Source organism: Oxyura jamaicensis, chromosome 7 (genome assembly GCF_011077185.1).
Source record: "Oxyura jamaicensis isolate SHBP4307 breed ruddy duck chromosome 7, BPBGC_Ojam_1.0, whole genome shotgun sequence".
Classification (NCBI taxonomy): domain Eukaryota; kingdom Metazoa; phylum Chordata; class Aves; order Anseriformes; family Anatidae; genus Oxyura; species Oxyura jamaicensis.
In genome coordinates, this window is record NC_048899.1 from 37,863,531 (window position 1) to 37,876,661 (window position 13,131).

The 13,131-nt window shown below is 34.2% G+C and overlaps 1 protein-coding gene across 1 annotated transcript in view; it reads right to left on the minus strand.

The window, feature by feature from the left end:
• NEB (nebulin) overlaps positions 1 to 13,131 on the minus strand; it is a 100,956-nt gene that overhangs the window by 66,139 nt on the left and 21,686 nt on the right. The window contains 18 exon segments of the mRNA XM_035331802.1: position 1; positions 3 to 79; positions 429 to 536; positions 1,346 to 1,450; positions 1,933 to 2,136; positions 2,324 to 2,635; positions 3,398 to 3,505; positions 4,426 to 4,530; positions 5,008 to 5,214; positions 5,361 to 5,672; positions 6,217 to 6,324; positions 7,101 to 7,205; positions 8,161 to 8,367; positions 9,105 to 9,416; positions 9,824 to 9,931; positions 10,110 to 10,214; positions 10,967 to 11,173; positions 12,264 to 12,575. The exon segment at position 1 is cut by the window's left edge and continues 189 nt beyond it. Of these exon segments, the coding sequence (XP_035187693.1) occupies position 1; positions 3 to 79; positions 429 to 536; positions 1,346 to 1,450; positions 1,933 to 2,136; positions 2,324 to 2,635; positions 3,398 to 3,505; positions 4,426 to 4,530; positions 5,008 to 5,214; positions 5,361 to 5,672; positions 6,217 to 6,324; positions 7,101 to 7,205; positions 8,161 to 8,367; positions 9,105 to 9,416; positions 9,824 to 9,931; positions 10,110 to 10,214; positions 10,967 to 11,173; positions 12,264 to 12,575 (3,003 nt within the window).

The window sequence follows — 13,131 nt, forward strand, 5'->3', positions numbered from 1 at the left end:
TCATCTTGGGATCATCTTCTATGTTTCGCGCTCCAATGTGGTGGCCAAGCTGCTTCCGGTATGCAGTTTTATATTGGTACTAGTTGAACAGAGAAACCAACTTTTTTTAAAGAAGTGACTAAACATTTCTTATTTGTTAATAGACTAGCTGATTTTTGAACTGAAATGTATTATAAAAATATATTGCATATTTTGGCTATATTTTAGCATTTTTATTTTATTTCTAGAACCGATTAAGTTTGTTTCTATGGTTACCTTCCTTCTATTTTTAATGCATTTTAATGAATTCAATTGTGATTCTGTAATAAAGAATTACACAACCTCGTGGGTGAGGAGCAATGTAAGTGTTAAAATGTTAGATCTCCTCCTATTAAAGGGAAATGTCTACTAGCTCAATGCCACACTTATTTTCATTTGCTAGGACTTACTTCACTAGCTATGTCTCTTGATGCCTTTGCTGACTTGAGAGGTATAGCATCGGGAGGAAGATCGTAGCCCTTCCTCTTCAGCTCTTCATATCCTAACTTGTAATGTTTCTGTTGGAGAAGATTTCAAAGTAATTATTGCATATAAAACTTTGGGAGTTTTTCAATATGTAAAAAAGTAAGATCATCCTACCTATACAATATGGTAATTTTATTCCTTTCATTATTGAAAAAGAAGTATGAGATTCCAAATGCAGTTTCATTCATCAAGTGAAATCCCATACCTTATTTCTAATAATGTGTATTTTGTAACTGATTATATAAAATATACACAAATAACTACCTGCAATTTCTCTGATGAACTCATCTGAGACCAAACTTTTCCTTTACTAGAAATGTTAATCTGAATGAAGAATAGTCTTCTACAGAGGTGAATAATACAACCCCGTGATTTGCTACACAATTATTTGCCTTTTTGATTTCTTATGATAAAGCTGCTGATATTTTACATTTTGCACCTAATCTATATTTGTTCCATTATAACCAGGAATTTGATGTAATGTAATCCTACGGAATTCTAAAAATGTAGTTTGATATAATCAGACTTTCAACTAAACAACAACAGGCTTACTGAAAACTCCTGAACACATACCTAAAATGTTAATATAATTGGTAGGAATGAAAGAGAAAACACCAGACTTGCACTGAATATTTTCTTGGTATTTTTTTTCTCGCAACTCCACTTCCACATTATAATCTAGCAATTTACTTGGGCTTCCCAGTGCATAACAATTTTCACAGGAAAAAATTACATGGCTTACAACCATTAGATTTGTAGAATTACTCTACTTCATTTTAAACTAAAGCTATAAAGAGTAAATCCAAATTTCATAAAAGAAATATTGTAGAGACACACTTACATCGCTTGTGTTGATTAAGTTTGATTTAGCCAGTAAAATTTCAGGAGTATCAGGCATAATGTGAACCTGAGTCTTGTCCTTGTCCCAAGCTTGTCTATAGAGTATCTGAAAAGAGACACAAACAGAAATATCTTGTCTGATAAAAGGCTCACATGAATGGCAGTGAATTCATCATAATTTTTCTCAACAATTGCAAAGCAAAGATATACCATGCAAGCATGAGTGATCGATGCAAGATATTTAAATAAAATAATATACCAACTTCTTACTGAAATACCTTTTTTCCCTTTTTACATCCACAAATGCTCAACGAGGTAGCATTATGCCAATATGGTTGCATACTACATAGTAAGGGTCCTATTTGCAGTTTGCTATATAAATTGTATAGCCCTAAAGATCTTAATCTCCTGAATAAGGCATAATACTTCTTGGCAACTGAGCAGTAAGGCGCAGATCGCAAACATCTGATATTTTTATACTTTATATTTTTATAATCACACTTTGGTATGGTGATCTTTTCAACAAATGAATACTAAATTATTCCTACATTTATTGAATCACATGTACTTGTTCCAGAGGCAACTTACATCACTTCTATTTTTGGCATTAGATTTTGCTAAAACGATATTCATGGCATCTGGGATACTTGTGAACTTAATAGTATCTGGGTGCTGCCGGTACTTCTTTTCACTCAGTATTTCAGAAGCTTTCTTGTTCTTTTCAGATTCCAGAGATCCCAAAGGACTCCATCCAAGGCCTCTGAGCCACTGTAGATCTGACTTATACAGATTCTATTAAGGGAAAACAAATCATATTAGGTTCTTTCACAGTTCATGTATTAAACCATATTGAAAGACCAACTAGTATATTAACTTGTCTGATCTATACTGACTTCAAAAGAGAGTTATTACAGAAACTTTTCCATAAGTAGTAAATATCTTACAAAAAATGAATGATTGAAATCCAGCGGAAGCTTACATCACTCTGTAGTTCATAGACCCTCTTTGCTTGAGTGACATCGTTCTGGTCTGGTAGACAAGTCCAGCGGTGTAGCATCCGTTTGTAGTCTATATCACTAACCAATTCCTGACATTTCTTAGCCAGAAGGAAGCCCAACATATCCACGGGCATGTTGAACTTTGTCTTCCACTTCTCAAAATCTTTCTTATACTCCCTCTCACTCTGCATCTTAGCTACTTGCATAGACCACAACATCTTAGGATCATCCTGTAAGCTGCGGAATCCAATGTGATGCCCCTGTTGCTTGCGGTAACCTTCTTTGTACTTGTACTAAAATTAAAAAGATTGCATTATTGAAATTACAGTAAGAATCAGGCAGTGGTAAAATAAATAAGGCAAATATATTCACTCAGTTCAATGTTCCTCATTACCAATGAAATGAGCAACTTGTTATAGCATCTCATGTAAAGGTTTAGTAGCCCCCTGATTCATGTGCATCACTTGGTGTCTGTGAATGCTTTGCCTGGGAATAAACAGTCTCCTGGAGAGGAAGAAGGATAGCTCTAACAGTGGTCTCCTGTGCCACTTGATTTATACAGTCACACAGTTAAGAACTCCCAAAGGCTGTCACATTGCAATATTTTGATGAACAAAATAATCAGCTTAAGCTTTTCCAATGATAAATGAAATCTGTTCTATAAATTCAGGTGTCATATTAATATTGAGTTATGGAAAATAATAGAAATATGTGTGTCATCATATCTACTTCGGGGTTGTAAAGAGGATTACCAAGTATAGGCACTGGGACCAGCTAACTGGACTAAATTGCTGCTGCTCAGGAAATGTAACATTCAAAAGAGCAGACAACTCAGTTTAAATTGTTTTGTATGCCTAGCCACTTCAAAGATAGACTTTGGAATTTCTAAGACCTAAGAACAACTCTCCTTCAAATCTTTTCTTCAAAAAACATACTGACAAAAACAGATCAGGAAAGTGTTTCTTCATCAATTTTGCTTGTTTACTCCAAGACATGCCTTAGCAGAGGGGTGCAAAAAGAAGTTCATTTCAGACTGAATTGGAAATGTTGCTTACGTCACTTGCAATGTCCCTTGAAGCTTTGGCAGCTTTCACTGAAATGGCTTCAGGTGTGAGGTCATAGCCCTTCTTTATCATTTCCTCCCAGCCAAGCTTGTACAGTTTCTAAAATTGAAAACAATTTTAATTAAAAAGCCTTAGTAATACATATATTACCTTCCACTTAGATATGTAAGTGATCCATACTACCTAATTCTGGTTACCTCAAAAGCTTGAATTATGAGAGAAGTGCTACTGGAATGGAAACTGAGAAAAGGGAAAATGTGATAGGCAAGGAAGGCAGTCTTCCAAGTCTTAGGCCAGTGATTAAATAGCTTTTATTTACTGCAGCACTTTTCTATCACAGCTTATCTTTAGGACTTGACACATAACTGGGAAATTTGAAATGTGTACATCTGGGATAACGGAAAACTTTTTAATGGGCTTAATAAAATTTTAATTAATAAGACTGTAATGTAGTTATTTAATCGCCAGTTCAACTCAGGCACAATTGATTTAAAGTTCCAGCCCCTGCATGCCAAAAATTTGCCTCTGAGCAATCATGCAAAGCAAAATCTAATTGCTTTAAATAGCAAAATTTCTGATATTTAAAAGCTGAAAGAAAAGTTCAAATCATTACATGTAATTATTTTCTTATATATAAATAAATATATATAAAGTTAAAAATATACATAATGAACTTATTTTATAATAAGGAATTTGTAACACGATTGATTTCTCCAAAGTATGGACTTCACACTTCCAGAGGTCAAAAATAGAACTCACGTTTTCCATATGTTTTGCTATAATTTAGGCTCTAACTTTGCTACCTTGATGATGGTAACTATTGCTACTCTGAATATATATTGCATATATTATATATATTGCTACTCTCTCACAGCAAAATTCTTGCCTTTGTTCTAAAACCTCTCTTCCATTTTTTTCCAACCTTTACCAGTTAATTTTTATTTTGAAATAGGAAGGATCCTTTAAATTTTAAATAGATGCTAATTTGACATGTAATAGAAAGCATGAAAAAGCACTACCTGACTGTAGTTCGCCTTGTTCTGTTTTGCTTGTAGAATATCTGGTGTATCTGGCATCACATGAACTTGAGTTTTATCCTTCTCCCAAGCTTGAGTATAAGCATGCTATTGAAAAAAGTAACATCAGCTGTGTTAGTATAAATGACAAAGGATGGTTCTTTCAAGGTTTTCACCTTTCTGTTTGTTTACTTTGCCTATGGATGGGTAAAAAGCAGAAGATATAACTTAGATTTATTTTACTACGTAATGAACTACCCCAGAATGAGCTGACTTAGGATCCAGTCCTGCTTCAAATTAAGTCTACCTACCAAGATTTTCAGGGCCAATGATTTCTACGTAAGAGTGAGAAAAATAGATGTTGAAGAGGTAGCTATGAAAAAATGAGATAAGATTTATTTAAGCAATGCCACTTGTCAGTAAATGAGTGTCTCAATTAAGAAAAAAAATGAAAAGGGAAAAATCTGTGACAATTGTTTTTCCAGGGAAACACTGCTACATAAATGTGGTGACAGAGATTTATACAGTCTTTATTAATTCGGATTATATTTGAGTGCCTGACTAATTTTCCCCATAAATACTCACTTTATTCATTATATCTGCATTATGCTTTGCAAGGACCATGTCCATGGCATCATTCTGTTTTGTAAAATGGAACATGCTGGGATGCTGGCGGTATTTCCGGTCACTTGCAATTTCTGTAGCTTTCTTAGATTTCTCCACGTCCAGAGAACCAGCAGGACTCCAACCAATACCCTTGAACCATTCGTTGTAATCCTGCTTGTACTCATTCTGCCAATCAGGACACAAAAGGAAAGTTTACAATCTATAAACTGTTCATGCTAAATAATTCTGTTCTTTCCAAAACACAGCCATAATGAGAAGAGAGGAAAACAGGTACAGCTGTGAATACAGACAGAAAGAAAAGAGAAACTTACATTACTTTGTATCTGATTCATGTTTCTGTATAGTTCAAAACTCATTGCATCTGGTAGAAGCATATACTGGTGTATCAGTCGTTTGTAGTTCGTGTTGGTTACACGATCTTGAGCCTCCTTAGCTGCCACGATACTGAGAGCATCGGAAGGTGTTTGGTAATGCGTCTTGCTCGTCTCATAGGCTTTCTTGTATTCACGATCAGACTGCATCTTAGCCACTTGCATATAATGGACAAGCTTGGGATCATCCTGAAGGCTCCGGAAGCCTACAAGCTTTCCCTTGTCTTTTTCATAACCTAATTTGTATTTATACTGTGCAGAGAACAGAGACAGAAACTTTAGTTCTACTTCATTTGTTTAACAAGCAATGTCTGTCTTGTAAGGGGAAAAAAAAGTAAATTAAAATAAGATTTTTACATTATTAAATAAAGTGGTGCAATCAGTACACCAGAAGGAAGAGAAGCCATCCAAAGGGACTTGGACAAGCTAGAGAAGTGGGCCCAAGTGAACCTAATGAAATTCAACAAGTTTAAGTGCTGCACCTTGGCTGAGGCAATATTATATTTATAAAATATCCAAGCACCACTGGAACAGTAAGAAAAGAACAGCTTTTTTTTTTTTCTTTCTTTCTTTTTTCTTTTTTATTTTTTTTCTTTTTTTTTTTTCCCCCTGGAAAGACTCCTTCTCCTTCTAATGGAGAAATTCTTCTCTAATTCTGCTAGAAAATGTATTAGCATATATGCTGAATATGTCAATTATTTATAAACAAGAGAATAGACTTCACACACTTAGCATATAAAATTGAGCTGTGTTAAGATTTTTTTTGAAATGGATTGTTTTTCTTTTCAGAACTTACATCACTAGCAATGTCCCTAGAAGCTCTGGCAGCTTTAATAGGGATAGCATCAGCTCTGAGATCATACCCTTTCTTCCTGGTTTCTTCAAAAGAAAGTCTGTACATTTTCTGTGAAAAGAAAGAAAAGACATATCCTTTAAACAAACAAAACACAATACTGTATACACTTTATACGTCAACCTGAAACACACTATTCATATGTTTAATACCCCTTGAATAGCTGTTTATGGCACTCAGGCTCACAAAGAAATGAATTCACCTTCAAAATTAACTTCAGTCCTAGTATTTATACATCAGTGTAGCTGATAATCAACAACAATAACCTAAAAAAAAAGACCAAGTATTTGCACTTGCTTCCCACATGCACAAATACTGGCGAAAAGTTGCATCTATAAATGAGACGTCTATTTACATGCACATAAAAATGTGCACAAGTACAAACTACTCTTTATTTAGCACATGCAGATTTAACAACCAGCTACTGAGAAACTGTCTATGATATCATGTTAAATAAATAATAGGTTCAACCTGCAAGACAGAATTTTGAATGCAGTACAAAACATATATTAGGAAATAAAATAAGTGCAGTAACAAACATGGGTAGTGCTCAAACTCTACCACTTTGTTAATAACTACTATATTTTAATGGCCAACGTGAATACTTCATAATCTATCCATAAACACTGTGGCTTCTTCTTGACAACTTCTGGTATGTAATTTCAGGAAAGGAAGGGGGGAAAGAAAATAAATAGCTTATTGTGAAACTAATACAGATTAGCTAACTGAGAATTAGGGAGAGTTTCCTATGCTGTTATTTCACTTACTATTCCTAATTAAAAAAAAAAAAATAGAAGCAACTTCTTAGCCTTACAAACAGTACTCACATCACTTAAATTAAATGCATTAACTTTTGCTAAAGCGATCTGTGGAATATCTGGTGTGATGTGAACTTTCTTTTTGTCTTCTTCCCATGCTTGTTTGTATTGGTGCTGGTGGGATAAAGGAAAAAACATGTCAACATACAAAAAAATAAATATAACAATATTTTTATTATTAAAATGTCACTATTTTAAATAAAATCTTTCTTTACAATGATGCAACTTGTAATGTGGTAAGACCATTTGTATTTTTATTTTACAATTTAAAAGCAATGTGAGTCAGGAGATAGCTCTTATGAAGTTAATTGTGCAAGTATAAAAGTTGAACCAATACCAATCTTGCTACAGTATTTTATTGCTTGTCTCTTGCCCAGCAGCATGTTCAAGCACATTCAACAGCAGAAAACAACAACTATCAAAGTCAAGTCAGAAGGTAGAAGAAAAAAAAAAGTGTTAGAAGAGTAGGTTGTTAGCCACCTTATTTAAGGTGGAAGATTATTAGCTTATCTCATAGGAAATAAGTAGCAATTGAGAGGTAACAAAAGTTTTCTTAGAGGAAGTAAAGCTAAGAAAAACCTAAAATTCTGATGATCACTGCATCTCCAATGCATGTGAACACTAGACATTTCTAAAGAACAGCAGCAGATTCTATCAGTTCAGCAGAAAAACCAGGAAATAAATATCTCATTACAAGAGCATTCATATCGTGCTGCAATTCCACATCGATGTAACAGGCATCAGATGAAACAGGCTATAAGTTTAAAAGGTTAAACGCTATTTTCAAAAGCAAATGACTCTGGTACTTTTAGCCTCTGGAGTTAAACTATTAAAAGTCTACAATCTTTTATGCTGGGTAGACCTTATGAATAAAATACTATGGTCATGCTTTGCTTTCAGGTATAGAAAGGCTCTATGAAGATGACATACACTGACAGTCAAGCATTCTCATTAGTTGCCAAAACTGAAAAATTCAGACTATAGTCACCCAATAAGATTGTGCATTGTTATGAATAATTCATTTCATACCTGTGCAAATTCAACTAAGTTTTGATGAACATCTTCTTACCTCATCCATGATTTTAGCATTATTCAAAGCTAAGACCATGTTCATGGAATCCATAGGAACAGAATACTTCAGCTTGTCTGGATGCTGGCGATATTTCTTTTCACTAACAATTTCCATTGCTTTCTTATTCTTCTCAGCCTCCAGGGAGCCCAGTGGCATCCATCCAACACCTTTCATGCTTTCATCGTATTCTGCTCTGTATTGATTCTGGAAGCAGAAAGAAAAGAAAATAATCAGATAGATGCACATGAATATCTGGAAATCTTGACACTTCTTCCAGTGTTTAATGAATATTAGATTTTGAATGCACTTATTCTAAGAAGAACCAAATAATATCAAGATGCATCCAGTGGTTTTTTTAGAAATGTATTTGTTACAGTACTGTCTGTATTTTATTATACTTCCTTTTATACAGTGTTCAGATCCTCCTTATGATGGATACAGATTGCTCACATAGGATTACATGCTAAGGCCCTCTTGGAGAAGTGGATCAGCTAAACCACTATACTGACAAAAATAAATTAATAAATCTGTTTTCTCTAGAGTCTGAACAATCCAGAAACTCTGAGAACACAGCTACATAGTTCATTTCCCCTTTTTCTAAGAGGACATTTTCTTGGAAGTACAAGACAAAACTGCTGAAAAGTGAAGCTTTTCCTGCCTTGGCCTGCACAAAAGGACTGCTGCTGAAGAGTCTGATGGAACGTTTAAACATCCATTCTACTTCATAAATGCAATAGCTTATTTTTGAGCCTGAATTATTTAGCAATAGGTGTAATTTAATATTTCAGAGTCTTAGTCTATCCTTACTGAAGATCTCATTTTATTTGCCACATTTTAGTATTTAACTGAATTTCACTAAGAAAAATCTATTTATTTTACAGTATATTCTCATAATCTAAGGAACATTGTATTAGTAATGCAAAGGTTGAAGAGTCACTTACGTCACTTTGTAACTGCATCATGTTTTTGGCTAATTCAAGACTCATAGCATCAGGTAGAACATTGTAGGTGTGGATCAAGCTTTTGTAGTTTGTATTTGTAGCCACTTCCTGTGCTTTCTTGGCTGCCACAACACTGAGCATGTCAACTGGAGTATGGAAGTTAGTCTTTGCCTTCTCATAATCTTTTTTGTATTCACGATCAGATTGCATCTTAGCCACCTGCATGAAGTGCACTAGCTTGGGATCATCTTCAAGGCTGCGGAACCCAATATGCTTTCCTTTTCCTTTTTCGTAGGCTAGTTTGTACTTATACTGACAGCAGGAAAGACAAAGAGCAGGGAAAAAAAGAAAAAAAAAAAGCACATGATTAAGCTTATTTTTATCTTTGAAGACAGAAGATACTGGTTCTTTTTCATCACAGGATCTCAGGCTTAATCATTTAGACATATTCAGTCTTATAAAATAGCCTATTGAACAAAGGCATATGAAGCTTAGCAGCTTGCTGAACAAAGAGCAAAAAAGCACAATTCAGTGTTACTCTATGGGAGTCAAAATATGCTTGAGAGCAAGTACTACAAAGGTTTATCACATTAAGCATATATCTGAAATCCATATTTTCCAAGATGCTTGAAAAAACACATTTGTGCATAACACAGCATTTTGAAAAGTTCTGATTGGCTCTGAAAAAAATCTGAATGCTACCAAGCAAACAAACTTACATCACTTGCAATGTCTCTGGAGGCTTTGGCTGCTTTTATTGGAATGGCATCTGTCTTCATGTCATAACCTTTCTTCTTGTCTTCCTCCCATCCGGCTTTGTATAATTTCTGATTTAAAATGTAAAAGAGAACAGGTACTCTATTATTAAGGCAGAAGTACTGAAGTACCCTGCATCTGAACTGAAATATTTTCAAAAAAAAAAAAATAAATAAAAAACTGAAAATTACACCAATTTTTGATCTATGCAACAGACACTGAACGCCCACTTTGAGCATAGTAACTCACATTGCTCATTGTGATCTGGTTCACTTTAGACTGTAGAATTTCTGGAGTATCTGGCATAACATGAATGCTGGTCTTCTCTTTGTTCCATTTATCAGTGTAAAGCCTCTGCAATTAAAAAAATAACATTTAGCATTCAATAGGCAATGCACTCATAAAATATAAGCTTGCTTTTGTTTTGCTTATGTGCAGTAAATAATATTTTACAGTACAAAATTCCATAAGTACAATAATCTCCACAATTATAAATGCAGCATGAAAATATTATGTTCCTCCTCTTTCTTTAGTATTTCATTTGAGAAATTTGCAAAGTTTGTTTTGATAACTATTAAAAAATTAAATTTAAAATTTTCAGTCTGCTGTCTTCCCTGTTTTATATATATCCTTATAAATATATATAGCCTTGTAAAGCATAAGTAGTTTTTTTTCACACACCCTCTTTCCATGGTATACAAGGAATAAGGATCAGTGGTGTTCCAGATAACTAGGAACAAATTTAAAGAATTCCCATTTTCTGAGGATACTTGTAAAAACTTGACAGAATTTTAGGGTGTTTTTTTCCAGCTCACTATTATATATAAAAAGAGCACCGTTGCCAAAGCACTATAAATCTGGAGAGGACATTTTTCATCATATGCACAAAAGAGAAATCTTTAATCTCTATAAACTTAAGATAAACCTCTCTCAATTATGCTTACAGTCTGAGGCTTCATCATTGCCTAGTGTCCAGTTTTAACCACGTAAACCACTATACCCACTGAAAATTCTGATGACCTCAGTGGGAATACACCCATCGCATGATTTTGCAAGATGAAGACCCTACCTCTGGCTCAGTCACAATCATCTGAACAAGTTCTCACCTTATTCATGATCTTGGCATTTTGCTTAGCTAATACTTGTTCCATTGCATCCATTGGAATAGAGTACTTCAGCTTGTCTGGATGCTGGCGATATTTCTTTTCACTGAGAATCTCTGTAGCTTTTTTGGCCTTTTCTACGTCCAATGACTGAATTGGCAACCAGCCAACTCCTCTCAACCAGTTATTAAAGTCTGCTTTATATACATTCTTTTAAAAAATAAACAAGGCAAAACACAGTGAGACAAGGAAAATCAGAACAAACAAACAAAACCAAAAAAAAAAAAATACAGATGAGGCCTTAAAACTTCTCCTGGTCATTCTGATTTGAAAGAAAATTTGGGCATGCCTGTGGTCAAATTTTTTCCTGAATTATCAGTCATCTCTCCTTGCAGATATCCTGAGTTAGACAATCGAGCAACCTCAGCCTACTCAGCAAGGCAACCTAAAAATACAACAGGGAAGCAAAAAGCTTGAAATGAAAATTTCTATATTTAAACTGTGTTCTAAGGTCAGATCTTCTACCTCTTGGCCAGTGGGAACAAGCACATTTTCCTCACCAAACAAAGCTCAGAATGTGAAGAACGTTCTCAATTAGATTATTTGAGCTTTTGGTGAGTTTTGCATTTATGAGAGGACTATTAAAAATGCAGACTAATCTTAATACTTCCTGGCTAAACAAAAAGTAGACTCCAATGTAACACGAGTGAAAAAGAAATTGAAATGAGTCACAGAACTTAATGGAAACTACAAAGATTTTTATAACTTAAACATGCATCCTTAGTGTGCATGGCATATGCATCTGTCGGAGGACAAAGGCAGGAAGGAAAAGTGAACCAAATAAATAAATCTCAAGTCCCTAGGTACAAAGCAGGTATAATCCTTAGGTATATAACGTATAGTTTGATAAACTTAAATAAAATATACTTTTATATAGTCATAATTTAGACTCTGTACATAACCTATGATCTCTGAGAGTACAAATGATAATCACAGTAGTAACATACTGTAACTACATATCCAACTGCAGAAATCAAGGAATTAGCAAAACATTCATTTGCTGAGAAGTAGCTAAATATGTGGAGACACAAAGAAAGTTGTTATTTGCTAAGTACGTTTCCTAGGACTGATCAATTATGCATATTTATGATAAACTTTGGAAAATACACAGTTCCAGACCAGGCATTAACATCTCAATCCACTGATAATATCACACCGTTAATTTTCTAGCTTTAAAAGGTTAATATTGTAACATAGTAATTCTGAGAAGAAAAAAAAAAGCTGATTAATCATTACGTACATCACTCTGAAGCTGCATCACATTTCTTGATAGTTCCAGATTCACAGAATCAGGCAAGAGAGTATAATTGTGAATTAGCTGTTTATAGCCGGTGTTTGTAACTGCTTCTTGAGCTTTCTTGGCAGCTGTCACGCTGAACATATCCAAGGGAGTATGATATTTGGTCTTGCTGATTTCATAATCTTTCTTGTATTCACGATCTGATTGCATTTTGGCCACATTCATGTAGTGAACAAGTTTAGGATCATCCTGCAGGCTGCGGTATCCAACCTGTTTGCCTTTATCTTTCTCATATGATTCCTTGTACTTATACTACAGACAAAGCAAAAGAAATTCTTATCCACTTTGGAAACAGAAAATATATTTTTGATAATTCTAATAAGTTGAAATTTATTATTTTTTAAATAATAAAATTTAGAAGTTATTTTTCAGACAGCACGGGATTAATTGGATTCAAAAAAAGAAGAGGGCTGCTCGATTACTCAGCTCATCTTGACTCCTGGTACAGACATAAATCTGGATAAATTCATATTTTCTAAATGAATTCATATTTTATTTTACTGCCATAGATAATTTATATTTTATTTTATTGCCATAGACTTCTAACTCTGAAGAACATTCAGATTTTAATTAAAAGACCAGCATAATGGTATGGCTTGTGTTAGATAGCGTACCAAGCTTTGATGTTGTCAATTGATTGTAGCTGCCTGAAAACAGCCAGCCCTGTATAGGGGGCTATATATATCAGCCTATATATCAGCCCTGCAGATACCCATCTCCAACAACAAAAAATACAGAATAGATAAATTATAACAGAAACTTTCAAAGAAGCTGGTGGATACTTTAACCACATGTAACAAACAGACTC